The sequence below is a fragment of the Phoca vitulina genome, unplaced genomic scaffold (assembly GCF_004348235.1).
Source record: "Phoca vitulina isolate PV1807 unplaced genomic scaffold, GSC_HSeal_1.0 scaffold72, whole genome shotgun sequence".
Lineage (NCBI taxonomy): Eukaryota > Metazoa > Chordata > Mammalia > Carnivora > Phocidae > Phoca > Phoca vitulina.
Genome location: NW_022589775.1, coordinates 6,067,508 through 6,084,958, shown reverse-complemented (window position 1 = coordinate 6,084,958; position 17,451 = coordinate 6,067,508). Strand labels below are relative to the sequence as shown.

Here is a 17,451-nt window from a genome sequence, read left to right as displayed (position 1 = left end):
GTTCAAGATGATTTACAACAAAGATTGTATGTTCTCCATAGGGGGAAAAATGCATTAACAAGGAAGATGCTCATAAATGAAATACATGAAATTACCAGTAGATGATCCACAGCCATCCTATTATTTGGTGTTCCTGCAGCCTCTGTAAAAAGGCTTGCTCTGATGGATACATGTATCAATGTTTTAAAAACTAAAAACTAAAAAAGTAAACAAAATTCTTGAAGTGAAACTCACATAAGATAAAACGAACCATCTTAAAGTGAACAATGTTGCGGCGTTTAGTACATTACAGTGTTTTGCAATAGCCACCTCTAGTTCCAAATACTTTTCTTCCTTCCAAAAGAAACTTCACACCCATTGAGCAGTTGGTATACCCATGTTTTTGAATGGCACAGGGAAAGAATTTTAAGACTCTGGAGAAGTATTCACATTGTTGCCAGAGCTTTTTTTAGTATAGCTCTGTCTTGGGAGGAGTTTATAATCAGAGGATTTAAAGAGTCTGACATGATGCAATCAGGAGGGTAGTTAAACGATGGGGCACTGACGAAAAGAATTCAATTGTCTGTCAGGGATGGCCCCTGGCTTTGAAGATACAGCACATTCCTTTGCAAATAGAAAAGCCAACAAGAATGTGGGCCACGAGTTTGTGGGTTCCTTTATGCACATTTTATTACCAAATAAGAGACTTATTTATGCAAATTAATGGAAAGATGTTTAGAGAACTGTGTCATGCCCACCAGCTGGGGGTATAAAAAGCCTTCTGCAGGAGGAGACCTGCATTCAGACTCGGGTTACTCGCTCTTCCCCATCCATCCTATTCCTCCTCAACTCCTGCCACCATGACTCGTTTCTTCTGCTGTGGAAGCTACTTCCCCGGCTATCCCTGCTATGGAACCAACTTCCACAGGACCTTCAGAGCTACCCCCCTGAACTGCGTCGTGCCCCTGGGCTCTCCCCTGAACTATGGTTATGGATGCAACGGCTACAGCTCCCTGGGCTACAGCTTTGGTGGTAGCAACATGTACAACAGGGACTGTTGCTACGGCGGCAGCTCTTGCAGGCCATGGGGCTCCAACTCTGGCTTCGGCTACAGCACTTACTGATGGACCCGAGGCTCCAAGCAACTGCAGAACTCTCCGTCGACTCTCTGTGTGCGAACCGACCTGAAGAGCCATGACTGTCTTCCTGCCTCCAGATGTGCGTGGGAGATACATCTTCCGTCTTCTCGCTGACTTCTTCCTGAGCTCCTGGTCTTTGATGACACTGAACAAGCCACCCAGGGATCAAATGCTGAACTGATACCTACAGCCAAGGAGAGCAAGCTGTGTTTCTCCCACATAACCTGAATTTTAGCCGTAAAGCGAGTAGTTTGCCTCTTCTAGTTGCTCTGCTCCTGTATTATTAAATTCTACATTGACATCAGTGTATTACAAGTGGGTGTGGGTAGAAGGGGGTTTTGCTGTCAGTCTCTTAATAAATCTATTTCATTCAGCACACATATATTTGTTCCTGTTTTTTATTTTAGTCTGCTTTTATGCTTTTGAATTCATCAGCCAGTTTCAACCTGGAAGGGCTGACTTGAACCAAATCTTATTTTGAGTTCAGACTGTATACCAGGATAGGGTGATGCCTAATTATTTTGTCCCTTAATGTTAAGACTTCAGTTTCTAAAAAGGCCTTAAAAGTGTCCTAAATTAAATCCAAAATACACTGCCATTGTCTGTTTCTCTATGCTGATTATAAGCAGGAACATTTCTTAGCTGTTGAATGCTCAAAAAATTTCTTTCCTTCTTTCATTAGGGACACAATCCCATTTTGATTCTTTCCCCTTTTCCCTGCTGTTTATGGAACTCAGCTCCGGAGAGATGTGAACCCCACAGCCTGTTGGAAGAATTTCAACCAAATGGACTTAGTTATGAATCTTTGTTTTTAGGAGTTTCTAAGATTTGTTCAATAAAGGGAAGCCAACAGCTAAAAATCACATAATTTTTTTTTTCCTTCTTGATAGATGAGTCTTATTTTTCCCATCCTCCTCACTTCTGATTATACATATAGCTGTATTAAAAATGAAGCATTTATTCTTTGGAATGATAGTTGCCATCAAAAGCACTTGAAATGATGTGTGGTTTGTACTTAGAAAATGCTTCTGGTCTGCCTCCTGAAAAATCTCTGCTTTACTGAAGCAAAATACTTTGTTTGAATGAAAACTTACTCACTCACATATCAAGTATTTATTACACCCCTGCCTCTCTCAGAGAAGGTGCTCAATAATTGTTTATTGACTTGTTAAATCTCTTCTCTATGGGTGCAAAATATAGTATAAGCCAATATAAAGTTCATTCACGTATGCATGAAATAATACTGGACTCTGGCCACTGTGTTAAGAATTTGGGGACTATAAAAACCACCTAAATAGAGACTGGCCTGAGGAGCTGTTTTCAAGAGATGCTCACTCAATAGACATTCACCAAGTAGACACAAGGCCAAAGATTGTCCTAAGATTTGGGAGACATAGAGACAAATAAAACATAATCCTTGCCCTGAAGATTTAAATATACTTTATTCGGCATATAAAGAACACTTAATAGTCTCTTATTTTATACCAATTAATGTGCTGTAAATGATTATACAAAGATAAATAGATATTCTTTACTCAGTTCTTCCCAAGGACTTAAAATAGGAGACAGCCTATGATCATTTAGCCTTAGGCATTTAGCCTAAGATCAAGGAAGGTATAATTATTAAAATGAGAAAATTAATATTGATATATTATTATCTAAGTACAGTGCATACTCCAATTTTTTCAATTGCTCTAATAATGTCCTTTGGAGTTATTATTTGCCTTTGTCCATATAAACATAGCATAAACAGTGAGGTAAGCTTGCATAGAAGGGCAGTTTGGGTATATAAACATGACCATGAGAGAGGTGAGTTAAGAGTTACATATGGAGACAGATATGCGTGTGCAAAAGGGAAAAAGAATTGGGCTATCTGGAGGTGAAGTGGGCTTTCACTGGCAAAATTCCAACAAATAGGTAGACTGACCTACTGGTGGGGAAATTCCAGGGGCATCAAGTACTAAATGGATGATTTGGGATCTCTACCAACCATAAGATTCTAGATTCTATCATCATGGCTAACATTTACCTAAAGTGTGATTGTTCTAAAACCATAATCATTTTTGTGTTTTGCCAATTAGATATTTTTTTATTTTGATGTAATTTCAGATTCACAGAAAACTTGCCATGTCAGTGCAAGGAAATTCTGCATGCCTGGATTTATTAAATGTTTTCACTTTGCCCCACTTACTTTATCACTATATATAATATAATATACATACAGTACTGTATGTGTGTAATATACATAATATTTAGAGTAACAAATCCACTTCAGAATATATTTCAGGTATCATGACCATTTGTCCTTAGAACAAAGGCAGAATAATCATGAAAATTAGAAAATTTAATATTAGTACTGTTATCTAATCCACAGTACATACTCAAACTTAGTTAATTGTCCCAATTTGTCCCTAGTAGTTATTTTTCCCCTTGTCCCTGCAGGATCTGAGCCATCATGTGCGTCTCCTTAAGTTCTTTAATCTGCATCAGTTCCTCAGCATTTCTCTGTCTTTCTTAACCTCAATCAATTTCAAGGATGCAGGTTGATTATTTTATAGAATGTCCCTTGGTTTTGGTTTGTCTGACTTTCCTCATGATTAGGTTCATGTTAAACATCTATGGTAGAAATGTCATAGAAACAATGCTGTATTCTTCTTGGTGCATCCTATCAGGAGTCACATGATGTTGGTTTATGCAAATTTGATTGGTATGAATTTTGATCACTTGGTAAAAGTAGCATTTTTCATGCTTCTTCACTTCCTTTGTCATTAGTAACTAGTGTGTTGATACTCTGACGCTATGTAAACATCCTATTGCTTATCAAGTTTGTACCCATTAATTTTAGGATTTATTTGCAACTTTCTGATTTTATATATCCTTCTACTATTTATTAGTTGGCATTCTACCATAAGAAGGAACTTTCTTTCCCCCATTTAGTTTTTTGTGTGCTTATTTGTATCAATATTTATATCAACATAAGCTTGTGGATTCTTATTTTGCTCAATATGTTATAATCGGTTAATGTTACTTTTAATTTTGATGCTCAGATTGCCCCAGATTTGGACAGTGGGAAAACCCTCACACAGGCTCCTAAGTTCCTTAGAAATGGCCCCATCACTATTTGATCAATTCTTTAATTTCTGGCTCAACAGAATGTTCCGGGCTCATCTTGAATTTCTCTGCTGCAGTCACGGAATCAGTGATTTCTCCAGGTCTCTAGATTCCGTAAGTGAAGACTGCAATTTAGAAACTATTGTTGTTATATATGCTCATTTATACCTTATCATATGCTATAACGATCATTGCTATGACTATCAATCATCCTTTCAGATTTAATGATGATACACTAAAAAGCTGTGCTGGAGCTCTGCGTATGGGGGAGAGTTCACAAAGGATTCATTTAAGGTAAAAGAGGGGCTGGCTGGCCTTTAGGTTGGCAGTGAGGTGGGGGGCCCCCAAATACCAGAGTGCAAAGGTCATTTGTTCTAAAGTTCAAGTGACCATACTGGTTGCCCACTGGTTGAACACTTCTGTTCTTTAACTAGATTTTCATTTAACCACCCTATCTCTGTTTTAGCCCTAATCCTTATATTTTTCTGTGTGTTGCAATCCTGATTCTCTCTGGGGATTTGAAGGGGAAGATCAGCTTGCTCTTTGCTTAGAGCCCCCTTTCATGGTCTCTGCTATGGTTTCCTCTTTCTTTCTGTTTTCTTTCCATCTCCTTCCCATCATCCAGATATTTAGTTTATCCCTCTTCAATCAGTATTGTTCCTACAATTCTGTCATTGTTGGCTTCTACCTTTTATTATAATTGAATGGGTTCTGGGGAGGGGAAAGGGCAAAGTCTGTTTGGTCTGCCTGCCATCTTTTTCTTTTTTTTTTTTTAAGATTTATTTATTTTAGGGGGTGGGAGGGGCAGAGGGAGAGGGAGAGAGAAATTCAAGCAGACTCCCGCTGGCCACGGAGCCCCACTCAGGGCTTGATCTCACGACCCTCAGATCATACCTGAGCCTCAACCACCAAGAGTTGAATGCTTAACCAACTGTGCCACTCAGGTGGCCCTGTCTGACATCTTGCAGCTAAAAAGTATAAATACCTTAAAAAGCACAAGAAGGGATGAAGTACAACAATTTGTCTCCTTTGCTCCTGCAGTAATGATGTGACAGGCACAGGATGGTTTAATTTCCCTATTTATTTGCATGACCTTTTTTTTTTTTTTTTTTTTTTGAGGTTGGCTTCATTACCTATCCATGTTACTGAAGAGAAAACTGATATTAAAGAGTTAAATAATTTGTTTGAGCTGTATCATCCATTTGTAAAGAAAAAAAATGCCAAGATATAGCCAAGGAGTGTCTGACTCCAAATCCAACCCTCCACTCTAAAATGAGTTACACGGTGCTTTTGGAGTTATAACACTCTTTCTCAGAACTATTCCTGCTTGATGTCACTTCTAATGCCATTGATAATTATGCCTTATATTTACATAGTGATTTACAGTTCATAAAATACTTCCATAGAATCTGATTTAATTCTTTTTTTATTGGGATATAATTGACAACATTATATTAGTTACAGCTGTACAACATAATGATTCGATATTTATATATATTATAATCACCACAGTGTCTAGTTAATATCTATCACCATACAGTTATAAGTATTTTTTCTTGTGATGAGAGCTTTTAAGATTTACTCTCTAAGCAACTTTCAAAAATACAATACTGTATTAACTATAGTTACTATGCTGTACATTATATCCCCAGAACTTATTTGTAACTGAGACTTTGTACCTTTTGACTACCTTCACTCATTTTGCCCACCCTCCACCCCTGGTTCCGGCAACCACCAATCTGTTCTCTGTGTCTATGAGCTCAGTTTTTGCTTTCTCCATCTTTAAGATTCCACATATAAGTGACATCATATGGTATTTGTCTTTCTCTGTCTGACTTATTTCACTCAGCATAATGTACCATCCATGTTGTTGCAAATGGTAACATTTCCCTTTTTTACATGAATAAAATTCCATTATATATCATATATCTATCCTATCTATGTATCATCTATCTATCATCTATCTATCTATCTATCTATCTATCTATCTATCTATCTATCATCTATCACATTTTCTTTATCCATTTATCCATCAATGGATACTTAGGTTACTTTCATGTCTTGGTTACTGTAAAAAATGCTGCAGTAAACATGGGGGTGCAGATAATTTTCCAAATTAGTGTTTTCATTTTCTTTGGATATATACCCAGACATGGGATTGCTGGATCATATGGTAATTCCATTTTTAAGTTTTTTGAGGACCCTCCATACTGTTTTCAAAAATGGCTGCACCAATTTACATTCCCACCAACAGTACAAATGGGTTCCCTTTTCTCCACATCCTTACCAATGCTGAATTCTATGTAATTCTGACAATTACCTTGGGAGATTAGGTATCATGAAGAAATTGGTGTAAATTAAGCAATTTTCCTGTGGGCAAATATTCACCAAGTGAGAAAGCTGAGACTTGAACCAACTCTCAAGCTGGGGTTTCCAGATTCCTTCTGAGCCCATCCTTCTATCACTGATAAGAGAGGCAGAACGTTAACTTGTTTTTGCTGAGTTGACCATAACTGAGATTATCAAGATCCTCCATTATTTCACAAGCTTGCCAAATAAATTTTAGTGAGTATTAGGCTCCATTCTCTACCCTGATATCAAGTCCTTAGATTTCCCCTCCTCATTATGCCTAAGAAATGCCGTTAGATCTTTATTCCTAATATTTCTGTCTGCTTCACACCTTTGTCATTTTGTGCCTGGATTACTACACCAGCTGCCTATCCAGTCTGCCAGCCAGTCCCCAAGCCCTCTTCCATACAGCAGATATAATCATCTCTCAAAATGTGAATCTAATAATATGGCTTTCTTTCACAAATTCAGGTTATTTTTTGATTACTTACAGATTTCAGGATAAAGATCAACTAGTGGCTCACAAGACTACCGGTTCCTCTAGCCCCATTTCCTATTTGTCCCTACCATGCTTCCCTTTCTCCCACAATTGTACCTGCCATAGTTTTTGCTCCCTTCTGCCCCCTTCTTCATCTAACTCCTACAGATCCTTCAAAAGGGCTTCCTCTACCCCACGGAACTTCCCTTGTTTTAGTTTGAAAGCCCCACCTCTACTTTAATATCATACTGTTCACACTACATTGCCAAAGTCCATCAACCAAGACCCCCAGGAACACACCGCAGTCTGGCAATCAACTTGTTGCAAGAGCAGAAATGATGCAACATGAGAAATTGCAGGATTTCTCAATAAGGAGGTTTTAAGAGGAGTTTGTTTTAAGATTTGGGCTTGAATGAGGTAATTCTGGAAAGGACTAAAGGAGGCAGTGGTCTTTTCTGTATTGGATACTATCTGTAACAAATTGCCACAAACTTAGTGGCTTAAAACAACACTAATTTATGCTCTTACAGTTTTGGATGTCAGAAGTTCAAAATGGGTTTTACTGGGCTCAAATCAAGGCATTGGTAGGAAATCATTTGATTTCCTAGCCTTTTCCAGATTCTAAAGGCTTGCCCCCAATCCTTTGGTTTGTGTCCCCTTCCTTCATCTTCAAAGACAGTAGCAGAACATCTTCAAATCTCTCTCCCTGATTCTGACCTCCCAATCTTCCTCCTTCACTTTTGATTACACTGGGCCCACCCAGATAATCCAGGGTAACCTCCCTACTTAAAGCCAGTGGGTTAGCAACCTTCATTCCCCTTTGCCACGTAGTATGACAGATTCACAGGTTCCGGAATTAGGATGGCAACGTCTTTGGGGGACCATTATTCTGCCTGTCACATGTACCGTCAGGAAGCAGGCCTAATTCTACGGTTGGGTGTTTTAACAGTTTTTACCTAGGAGGTGGAATAAGGCTAAATGTGTTATTGGTCAAGAGGCAACAGTCACTGATGATGATGCCTAGTCATGTTGGGTTCGAATAGTGTTCCTGTTTCCATCTGTTCTTGGACATGATTACTGAGTGTCCTTGTTTTTTCTTACTCCATCATTGTCACAGAGTACCTTGTCTGATTTGATGTTCCAAAGATTGTGTATGAATGTGGGGAATGCTCTGGTTTATTATTAATGAGGTGAGGGCTGCTGATTATCTTTCCTACGTTCCTCGATTCCCTCCCTAGAGTGTGTATGCTGTAAGTTCCTTAAGGACAAGGACTGTACTTAATTCACTGTTCTATCACCACTGCTGTCTTCTACACACTCGATAAATATTTGTGGATTAATATAATGACTTTAAACCCTAGAGAAAAAGCTTAATCCTTTGCTCCTTGAAATATGGTCAGAGGACAAGCAACGTTGGCATCACCCAGGAGCTTATTCAAAAGGCAGAATCTTGGGCTCCTTTTGTACTCTGCGCTTTGACAACATTTCAGGTGATTCACGAGCCCATAAAGTTTAAGCACCGGCCCAGTCCTGTTGATTCTTACCCTGAAGGAAGTAGAGAGGGACATACATCTTACTCTTGATCTCTACAGTATTGATGAAACGGTATTAACATTTTTAGCAAAAAAGCAAAGTTTTTAAAAGTATGATTTTTCCTATGCTTTTGTTCTATTTTTATTGCTATTTACAGAAAAACTAGTTTATGTTTTTCATTTCCATTGTGGATAGAGGAAAAACACTTAAAATTGAAGCAGGAGAACTTTCTATTAGATAAATGGAAATATTTCTTGCTTCTAAGGCCTGCCAGGCAGAGACCCCTTAGGATATTCTATAAGACTCCTGAATGTGTTGAGAATCGTTGTCTCTAAAGATACCCTGTTATTTCTCGGACACCAGTTCCTTTGCAGTGACTTGCCTGAGACTCCTGACATTATCTTTGGCAACAGGGTTCGAAGTAGAGTGTCCTGTTCTTTCTTCCTCCCTTTCCAGTCATCCTCCCCTCTTAGTAATCTCTTTACAGGTGCGCCTCATTATCTCCATTTTGAAGCTTCTGCGTCCAACGCACTTGGTCACAACTGCAGAATTTTCAAGGCTTCCCTCATGAGCAGCCTGAAATTTTAAGATGAAGAAATCTTTGGGACATAGGTCCTCACTTTTAAATTTAAATTTATTTATTTGTATATTTAGTTTCGGGTCAGCAAAGACTTTGAGGACATGATGCTTCCAGTAGCTCAAGTTTACTATCATTTATTGTGTAGCAGTAATATAAAATATGATTTTTAAGGTCATCAGAAGGACATAGCCTAAGGCCTTCCAAAGGGCAACCAATGAGTAAATATGTTGAAGTGTCATGCTTCCAATCATCAGTGAGGCTGTTTAGCACTCAGGTAGCACGGCAGATCATGATTTCTTATCTTTTATCCTTTGGACTAAGTCTGCTTACAGGTTGGTGCTGTGCTTTCAATTTGCACACATTCCCAGTTTCTGGCTCTAACTCTCCCTTTGTGTCCAAAAAGTGGACCTCAGCTCCTTGCTTTGCATTACTAAGAATAGAGAGTAGATGCTAAAAATGACCTTCATATCCCACCAGTGACTAAAAGCTGGCAGCAAAAACATACCTTCCTTGGAATGACTTTTCATGTTGGTTGTTAAATACCTGTGAGGTGTTTCTGACAAGAGTCAGTGAGCTTATTATGCAGCCAGGCATTACTGTGGTGTCACATTATTTCTTAAGGACACATCATGGGTTCTACATCAAATAGCAAGCTTCAGTAATTAGGTGCTTGCTCTGATAATTAACCAGGTGGCCTCACAAATGTGGCTTTAGCCCCATAAGTGCTGAGATAGCAAGGCATTGAAATTGTGTCTCAAGTGAGCCCTAAGACTTGGTCAGCAAGTTCTGGCCCTGTCATGTGACACTTTGGGGGTATATTGTCTGCTAATCATATTTGACTGCATGCGATCTTGACTTCAGTCCTGTGTTTCTTGACCTTGGCTCTATTGACATTTTGGGCTGGATAGTTTTTTGTTGTGAGAGTTTAGGGGGTGGTGCTGCCCTGTACATTGTATGCTGTTTGGCAACATCCTTGGCTCCTACCCATTAAATGCTAAGTAGTCATGACAAACAGAAATGACTCCAGACATTGCCAAATGTCTCCTGGGAAGCAAAGTTTGCCATGATAATAAGTCACATTAGCTCTGGTTTATTAAACCGGGCTAAGAAGGTGTCTCCTTTTTATCCTTCACCATCTCGTGCTCATGTCATTTTGAGTTTTGTGTTTTGTTAAAGAGGACACCTTTTCAGATAGCTTACCATTGAACACTACAAATAACTCAAGGTGTGACCACTGCCTTTACCGGAATCACTTGGGCTGCTTATTAAAAATGCAGATTCCTTGGCCCTCCCCCCAACCCAGTGAATAAGAATCTAAAGGAATGAGCTTGGAAACGTGCATTTAAAACAGGTATCCAGGGAGATTCTTGCACAGACTAAACTTTGAAAACTATTGTGGTGAAACGTTTTGCAGAGATTTCAACAATTCTCTTCTGTGATTCCATCACTGCATTTTGCTTTTTAAAGTGATGGCAGCTGGGAGCCCATTACTTTGTCTTAGCAGGGGTGTGAAATACAGTGAGCAAAAGTGCTGTATATAGTTACATGCTTAGTTGACCAAATTCCAATGAGAGAGGGTTGCACTGTAATCTTGGGTCATCTGTGATTTTGATGTGAAAATCATACCATGGTTGAGTTCCAGGGAGCCAACTTACCTCATTTTACATTCAAATGGCTTGGGGCTCAGAAAAGTAATTTGCCTAAATTCTCCCAGCAAGTGCATGGCCAAATTAGGTTTAGAATATTCATTCATTCATTTACGCAGTTGATATTATTGAAAACTTACACTATGCCTAGTAGTGAGCAAGGCACTGAGGGATCAAGGCTGATTAAAGACATCATTTTTGTTGATCATTTAGCAGGTTAGTGAAGCAGAGATCAGTCATGCAGATAAAGTTAAAGGACAACTGTGAAACATACTGCAGATGTGGGGGAGATGGTGGTCTGCCATGATGCCATGATGCCATGATGCCATGATGCAGGGAAGGGCAGAAAGATCTTCCAAAGGAAGTGGTTGAGCTGGTATCTAGAGGCTGGTGGGAGAGAAGAGGGAAAAGAATTCCATCAGAATATATAGCAAGTGCCAAGGCTTGAGAGCAAGAAGGAACATGGTACCTCTGAAGCACTAAAAGATGGTGAAGGCTAGGCATTGAGTTGGAGGCTTTTAGGTCAGTTTAAAGATAAATTTAAAAAATTATCCTAACAGCGATGGGAAGCTATTGAAATATTTTTATGTGTGTGTGTTTGTAGGTGTGTTTTTGTGTGTGTGTATGTGTGTCTATCATAACCAGATCTGCCTTTTGTAAACACTTTGGTTGTTGGATACAGATCGTAAGGAGGGAAGCTGTCACTTGCCTAGTTCTGAGGCCACTGTAACAGTGTAGGTACATAAATAAATAGCTTGCATTGGGTAATGTATCAGGCTGAAAAATGGGCCCCCAAATTTTCACTCTGTTAGCTTATCTTATCAGTAGGCTCACTACCTCACTGCTCGTGAGGCAGAGGTAAGTTAAGGGTCTTGATCTGGGGAGATAATCCTAGATTATCCAGGTGGGCTCAATGTGATCCTTATAAGAGGGAGAGAGGAGGATCACAGTCTGTAGTGCAGGAGAAGCAAGACATTGGAGGGAGGCAGGGAAGGAGCCATGGGCCAAAGAATGCAGGTGGCCTCTATAGAAGCTAAAAAAAGCTAGAAAACAAATTCTCCCCTCAGAACCTGTAGAAGGAACCAGCCATGACTATATGTTGATTTCAGACTTCTGGCCACTGGAGTTTTAAGATAATAAATTTGTGTTTTTTATTTTTAATTTTTTTAAAAGATTTTATTTATTTGAGAGCGAGCATGAATGGGGGAGGGGTAAAGGGAAAGGGAGAGGGACAAGCAGACTCCCCACTGAGTGGGGAACCTGATGCGGGGCTCAATCCCAGGACCCTGAGATCATGACCTGAACCCCAGTCAGACGCTTAACCGATTGAGGGACCTAGGTGTCCCAAATTGGTGTTGTGTTAAGCTACCAAGTTTGTGGTAATTGGTAGCATTAGGAAATAATAGGAAACAAACAGATACAGTGAAATGGAGATTGATAGAAATTAATGGATTCAAGAGACTTTTAGAAGGTAAAATTGATAGCACTTTGCAATAGATTGTATTTGCAAACGAGGGGGTGTCAAGGGTGACTTCTGGGTATTGCTTCTTATTATTCAGATAGTATCATCTCACAGCATGGGCGTAGATCTCATTTTCATATTGAAAACCAGATAGTTTCTGAGTATGAGGATCTAGACAACAATAATTCAATTTTGTATGCAAGTTAGTAAATTAACTGAAGGGAAGTCATATTTTGAGGGTCATGGTATTTGATTGTCAGATAGTAGCAACTGAAAAGCAATGGTTAGGAGGATTACAATCAAGGGTCTGAGCGAATATCTTCCCTGGGATAACTTTACATTCATTATAGAAGCATGACAGTTCTCTTTATATGCTTCCTGTAACAGTAATTAGATGTTGTCTCTACAGGCTATTTTATTATCTCTAATTGTCCCAAGTGCCTTACAGAGCTGCCTAATTGGAGGATCTCAGCACTGAATTACAGGTGTGTTAGAGGTGCTGCTGGGCAGGATCTGGGGCAGCAGAGTTTGGGGCCTGGCTATATCCTCTCAGTGAGTCTCACCTGATTATTCCACTATATCCTAAAGATGTGTAATATACTGTGTGTGCTATATGGGAAAAAGATTGGGAAGCACTTCCCTTTGGTGTTCCTTCTACAGTGTCTTCCATGGATGTCTTGCATCAGAATCCTTGGTGGGGATATTGGGTGATAATCCTGAAAGATGATTTTTAGCCCACAGCTGTTAAATCTACCTGTCTAATATTTCTTAAATTCATCCCCTTGTTCATCCTGCCACCTGAGTTTAGGCTCCCATCCTCTCTTGCCTAACTTAGTGTGATGGTTTTCATGCAATTCTATTGATTACCAACCCAATGGCCATTCCTTTCCCTCTTGCTAGGTTGGCAGAGACCAATTTGCACTCTAGCAGCAGAAAATGCCCAGTATATGCTTTTCACAGCCCAACCATGAGATGTGATTCAGTTCTAGACTATGGGAGCCAGAGGGAATCCACTGTAAGGCAAATATGAAATGAATTCTTTGGAGATAGTAAATACAAAGGAGCTGTGGGAGAAGAGGTCCTATTTTTTGCTTCCTGGTTTTGGATGTTGATGCATAAGAATGTGAAGCATGCACCTGCTGTAGTGATCCTGCAGCCAATGGGAGAGCACTGAGAGGGTCCTTGCAGTGAGCCAGTGAACCCTGATGTTGCCACGCCCCGATGCATGTATTCTTGGAATGGCCTGTGTTCTTGTTTCTTAGTAGTCATGAAAAATAAGCTCTTTTTGTTTAAGCAGACTTCAGCTTGGGTTTTTGTAACTTGCAGCTAAAAGCATTCCTAGTGAATACAATTTTAAACCCAGTCTTCATACATACCTCCAGGATTTCCCCATTTCAATTCATTCTCCACACTGACCGAGTAGCCATCTTTCTGAAATGCCAAGCTGATTATGTCACCCACCCCTAGCTGAGTGCATTAGGGTGTACCCTTTGCTTCCACAGCTCGTACAGTTTCACATGCCCCTGATTACCTTTTCAGTCTCAGCTTCTGTTAATTCTCCTGTCACTATGGCTATGGTCCCTTTGAATTGTCTATGACTCCTGGAAGACACTGTAGTATTTAACACCTTTGAGACTTTAAAACCCTTCTTTCTGGAATATTCCCTAAATCCACTATCCCCCTAACCAATACTCACCCATTTTCAAGACCCAGCTCAAATATTTATCCCTTCCACAAGGAAGCTTTCCATGGCCACTACCCCCTAGTTCAAGGAGACTTGTTTCATTCTCTCCGTCATCCCTGAAGTCTACAGAAGGCAGTATGGACTTTCAGGGTAGAATGTATAACATTATTTATTCATTTATTTATCATTTTCCTTTTAATTACCATTTCTCATTCATCTTCAGATCCCTAGAACCTAACAACACACCTGGAACACAGCAGATGTCTAATAAATGTCTGTAAGAATGTGTTTGAAAAGATAAATGGAAAGACCATGTTTGTATTACAGAGTAACCACTGACATATATTTTAAAACTCATTTAAAACATTCCCTTGTAATTTCTCTCTCATTACTAATGAATTATAATATTTTGAAGCTGGAAACTTTATTTGTGAAGCTTACAAGACAAGAACTATCTTACTGTGCATGCTAAAATTGACTCTAAGATTTGTACACAGTATGTTTCCTCCTCCTTTGTAGAAAATCAAAGAGCAAGATTTTCTCCTGTCTTTATTCACGTCAGACCTTATTTAAAATCAAAGAAATATGAAAAGAGAAATCAAGTTATTTATTAAATAATATCTTAAGATTGTTATTAAAAAAGAAAGGGGTCATGAACTTTATCCAAACCAATAAGTATCCAGTAATGATTAGTCTATTTAAAAAAAAATTTTTTTTAAGATTTTATTTATTTATTTGACAGAGAGAGAGAGATAGCAAGAGCAGGAACGCAAGCAGGGGGAGTGGGAGAAGGAGAAGCAGGTTTCCCGCTGAGCAGGGAGCCCGATGCAGGGCTCGATCCCAGGACCCTGGGATCATGACCTGAGCTGAAGGCAGATGCTTAACGACTGAGCCACCCAGGCACCCCAGTAATGATTAGTCTAATACTGAGTCATTTTTAATGTGACAATATAATATTTTTCTTTTAATCAAAACTCCATGTCACATGACCTTGTTTTTTTTTCAGAAACTCACAAAAGCTAAACATTTTTACTGCAACTGGTTTAGACAGCTATTGCTTTCTACTAAGGGGTTCCCTACATCACACTTCCCCTCCTGTTGGGAGACTCTGGAGGGCCATGGGTCTTTTTGGCATTTGGCTTAAAGAGAAGTTGACTAGGAGATACATTTAATTTGGATATGGTGGGATAGATTTATGTGGTTTGCAGTCACTTCTGAGTCTCATTAGGCTATTTTGAGACATCCTTGTGTGGGAATGGCTTCCAGGAATTCTTTACCATCCACTCCCCCAATTAACCCAAAGTTTTTGACTTGAAGATGTAGGACCAGAGGTCATATGTCAGTATGAATTTGCTCCATGGCATTCAGCACAGGATGAGTAGTAGAGAAAACAGTTTGAAATGATGGAATCAGAAGCTAGTCTATGGAAAAAATATTATAGAAGTATGGCAAGCAGTTAAGTAGTAAAAATACTCCTTTTGGAATTTTGTAATATTTATGATTTTTGTTAGTGTTTAATTTTTGTGATTTCTTTTAGCATTTAACAAATGTTTAATTTTGTACTTAATTTTATATTTTTGTTATGTTCTTTATCATAAAGAGGGTTCTCAACATTGTATAAACTGCATGCTTTACAAAACCTAGATCTTCCCTAGATATACGTATGTCAGAATATAGTTTTCATAGAACCAATGCAGGATTGAGCTAGCTATTAGTTTTGTTATTTTTCATTTTTATTTTATTTTATTTTATTTCCTGTTCAGCCACTTCATAGAGGAGGAGGACACAAATAAATCCTCCCTCTTCAGATCACAGCAATTTTAATCTATACCAAATTAGTTATGTTTTTAAATGACTTGCTGATAATGTGTCTCCCTAAAACTTTCTTGTGTTAGGACTTTTTTGTAGACTTTCTAGAGAAAATTCAGGATATTTGTTATAAATAGGGCCTAAGTTTTTATTTTTTTTAAATTTTAAAAATATTTTATTTATTTATTTGAGAGAGAGAGACTAGAGAAAGTGAGCACACAAGAAGTAGGGAGGGGCAGAGAGAGAGGAAGAAGCAGGCTCCCTGCTGAGCAGGGCTGGATCCCAGGACCCCAGGATCAGGACCTGAGGCAAAGGCAGACGCCTAACTGCCTGAGCCACCCAGGCACCTCAAGGTCCTAAGTTTTTAAAAAGATGGCATATTTAAATTTTATTCATCATTACTACTCAGATACAGAGCTCGGTATTGTGCCATGGAGGGCATAGCTAATATCTTGCCAGATTGGATAAGCAGGTGAGGGGAGAATTCATTTCAACAGAGCATCATAATTGAACTTTGGCAAATCTTTTCTTCCATCCCATTGTATAATGCTATTTTTTGTTTCATTTTTCTTTTTCTCTAAGGTTATCATTTCTTTCCTTCTTTCTTTTTCTTTTCTTTTTTTTTTGGTTTTCTTTATGGAGTAGAGCAATATGATGAGAGTAGAAAGATAGTGTAAATCATTCTGTGACTTTCAGGGAAGGACCTGCTCTTGAATACCTTTATATTTTGGGAGCAAAGCTAATTTTAATTCCCTGAACTTATTTAGCTGTAAGTCACATGAAGTGTTTGAATTTTAACTGCTGAATCACCCTAGGTGGTCATGGTACTTTGTTCTTGAAGAAAGATGGTAGTGCAGCACCATGTATTTTCAAAAATGCCTCTCCTGTAATTAATCAATTAGTGGTTAGAACACTGGCATAGTTTTGTGTTTTTCCAGGTGTCGCACCTTGCCTTTGGATTCAACCTGTGACTTCTTTGTACTCCTAGAAATTTAGGTCTTTGTTGCTGGTGACAGGGAGGAAAGCTACCTCTGGGATCTACAATAAAATTTTGGGGTCCAGTATGTAATACATATTCTTTCCATGGTCTTATAGTAATGATTCGTTATCGCTCTGTGCCTTTCTGTTTCTGTGCTGTGTGTCCTCTTCTGCTGTATATTCTGTAAGTTTTCTACCAAGTGCCATTATGCGCAATCTCAATGCAAATATCTGGAATAGTTTATTAGGTCTTTCGTGACCCAAAGTAGTTTTGATCAATCTTGTCCCTTCTTTCACTCCTACTTGAGAACTAAATTTCTATTTAGAGAGGAATGACTTTCCTTCCTGCTCCTGGGAGGAAATGTTGACTTAATATGCCACCTTCACAAGATTGTCATATTTGTCAGATAATCTGCTTTTATTAGATCCAGCAAAAAAAAAAAAAAAATACATTTCAGGATAAAATTTGCCATTCATTTTTGTTTTTTACTTCATTATTATTTTCAATATTTATTTTAAAAATAAATCATATTTATTTAACCATTCATTTCAAGGGGTGCTTGGGTGGATAGTTGGTTAAGTGGCTGGCTCTTGGTTTTGGCTCAGGTCATGATCTCAGGGTCCTGAGATCAAGCCCCACATTAATTTCCACATTGGGCTCTGCACTCCCAGCTCAGCATGAACTCTGCTTCAGGATTCTCTC

The 17,451-nt window shown here is 38.8% G+C and overlaps 1 protein-coding gene and 1 non-coding gene across 2 annotated transcripts; one reads left to right on the top strand and one right to left on the bottom strand.

The window, feature by feature from the left end:
* The first annotated feature begins 839 nt into the window (after positions 1–839).
* Positions 840–1,103, top strand: LOC116625009 (keratin-associated protein 7-1). Its single transcript, XM_032393303.1, has one exon. It carries the CDS (start codon positions 840–842, stop codon positions 1,101–1,103), a length of 264 nt encoding a protein of 87 aa, XP_032249194.1.
* A 14,607-nt stretch (positions 1,104–15,710) lies between these two features.
* Positions 15,711–15,828, bottom strand: LOC116625068. The gene has a single exon (XR_004297997.1). It is a non-coding gene; the product is annotated as a small nucleolar RNA SNORA29 (small nucleolar RNA).
* Positions 15,829–17,451: the final 1,623 nt, after the last annotated feature.

Excerpts from the sequence above, each read along its gene's own strand:
- LOC116625009 (XM_032393303.1), top strand. The coding sequence starts at position 840 with ATGACTCGTTTCTTCTGCTGTGGAAGCTACTTCCCCGGCTATCCCTGC.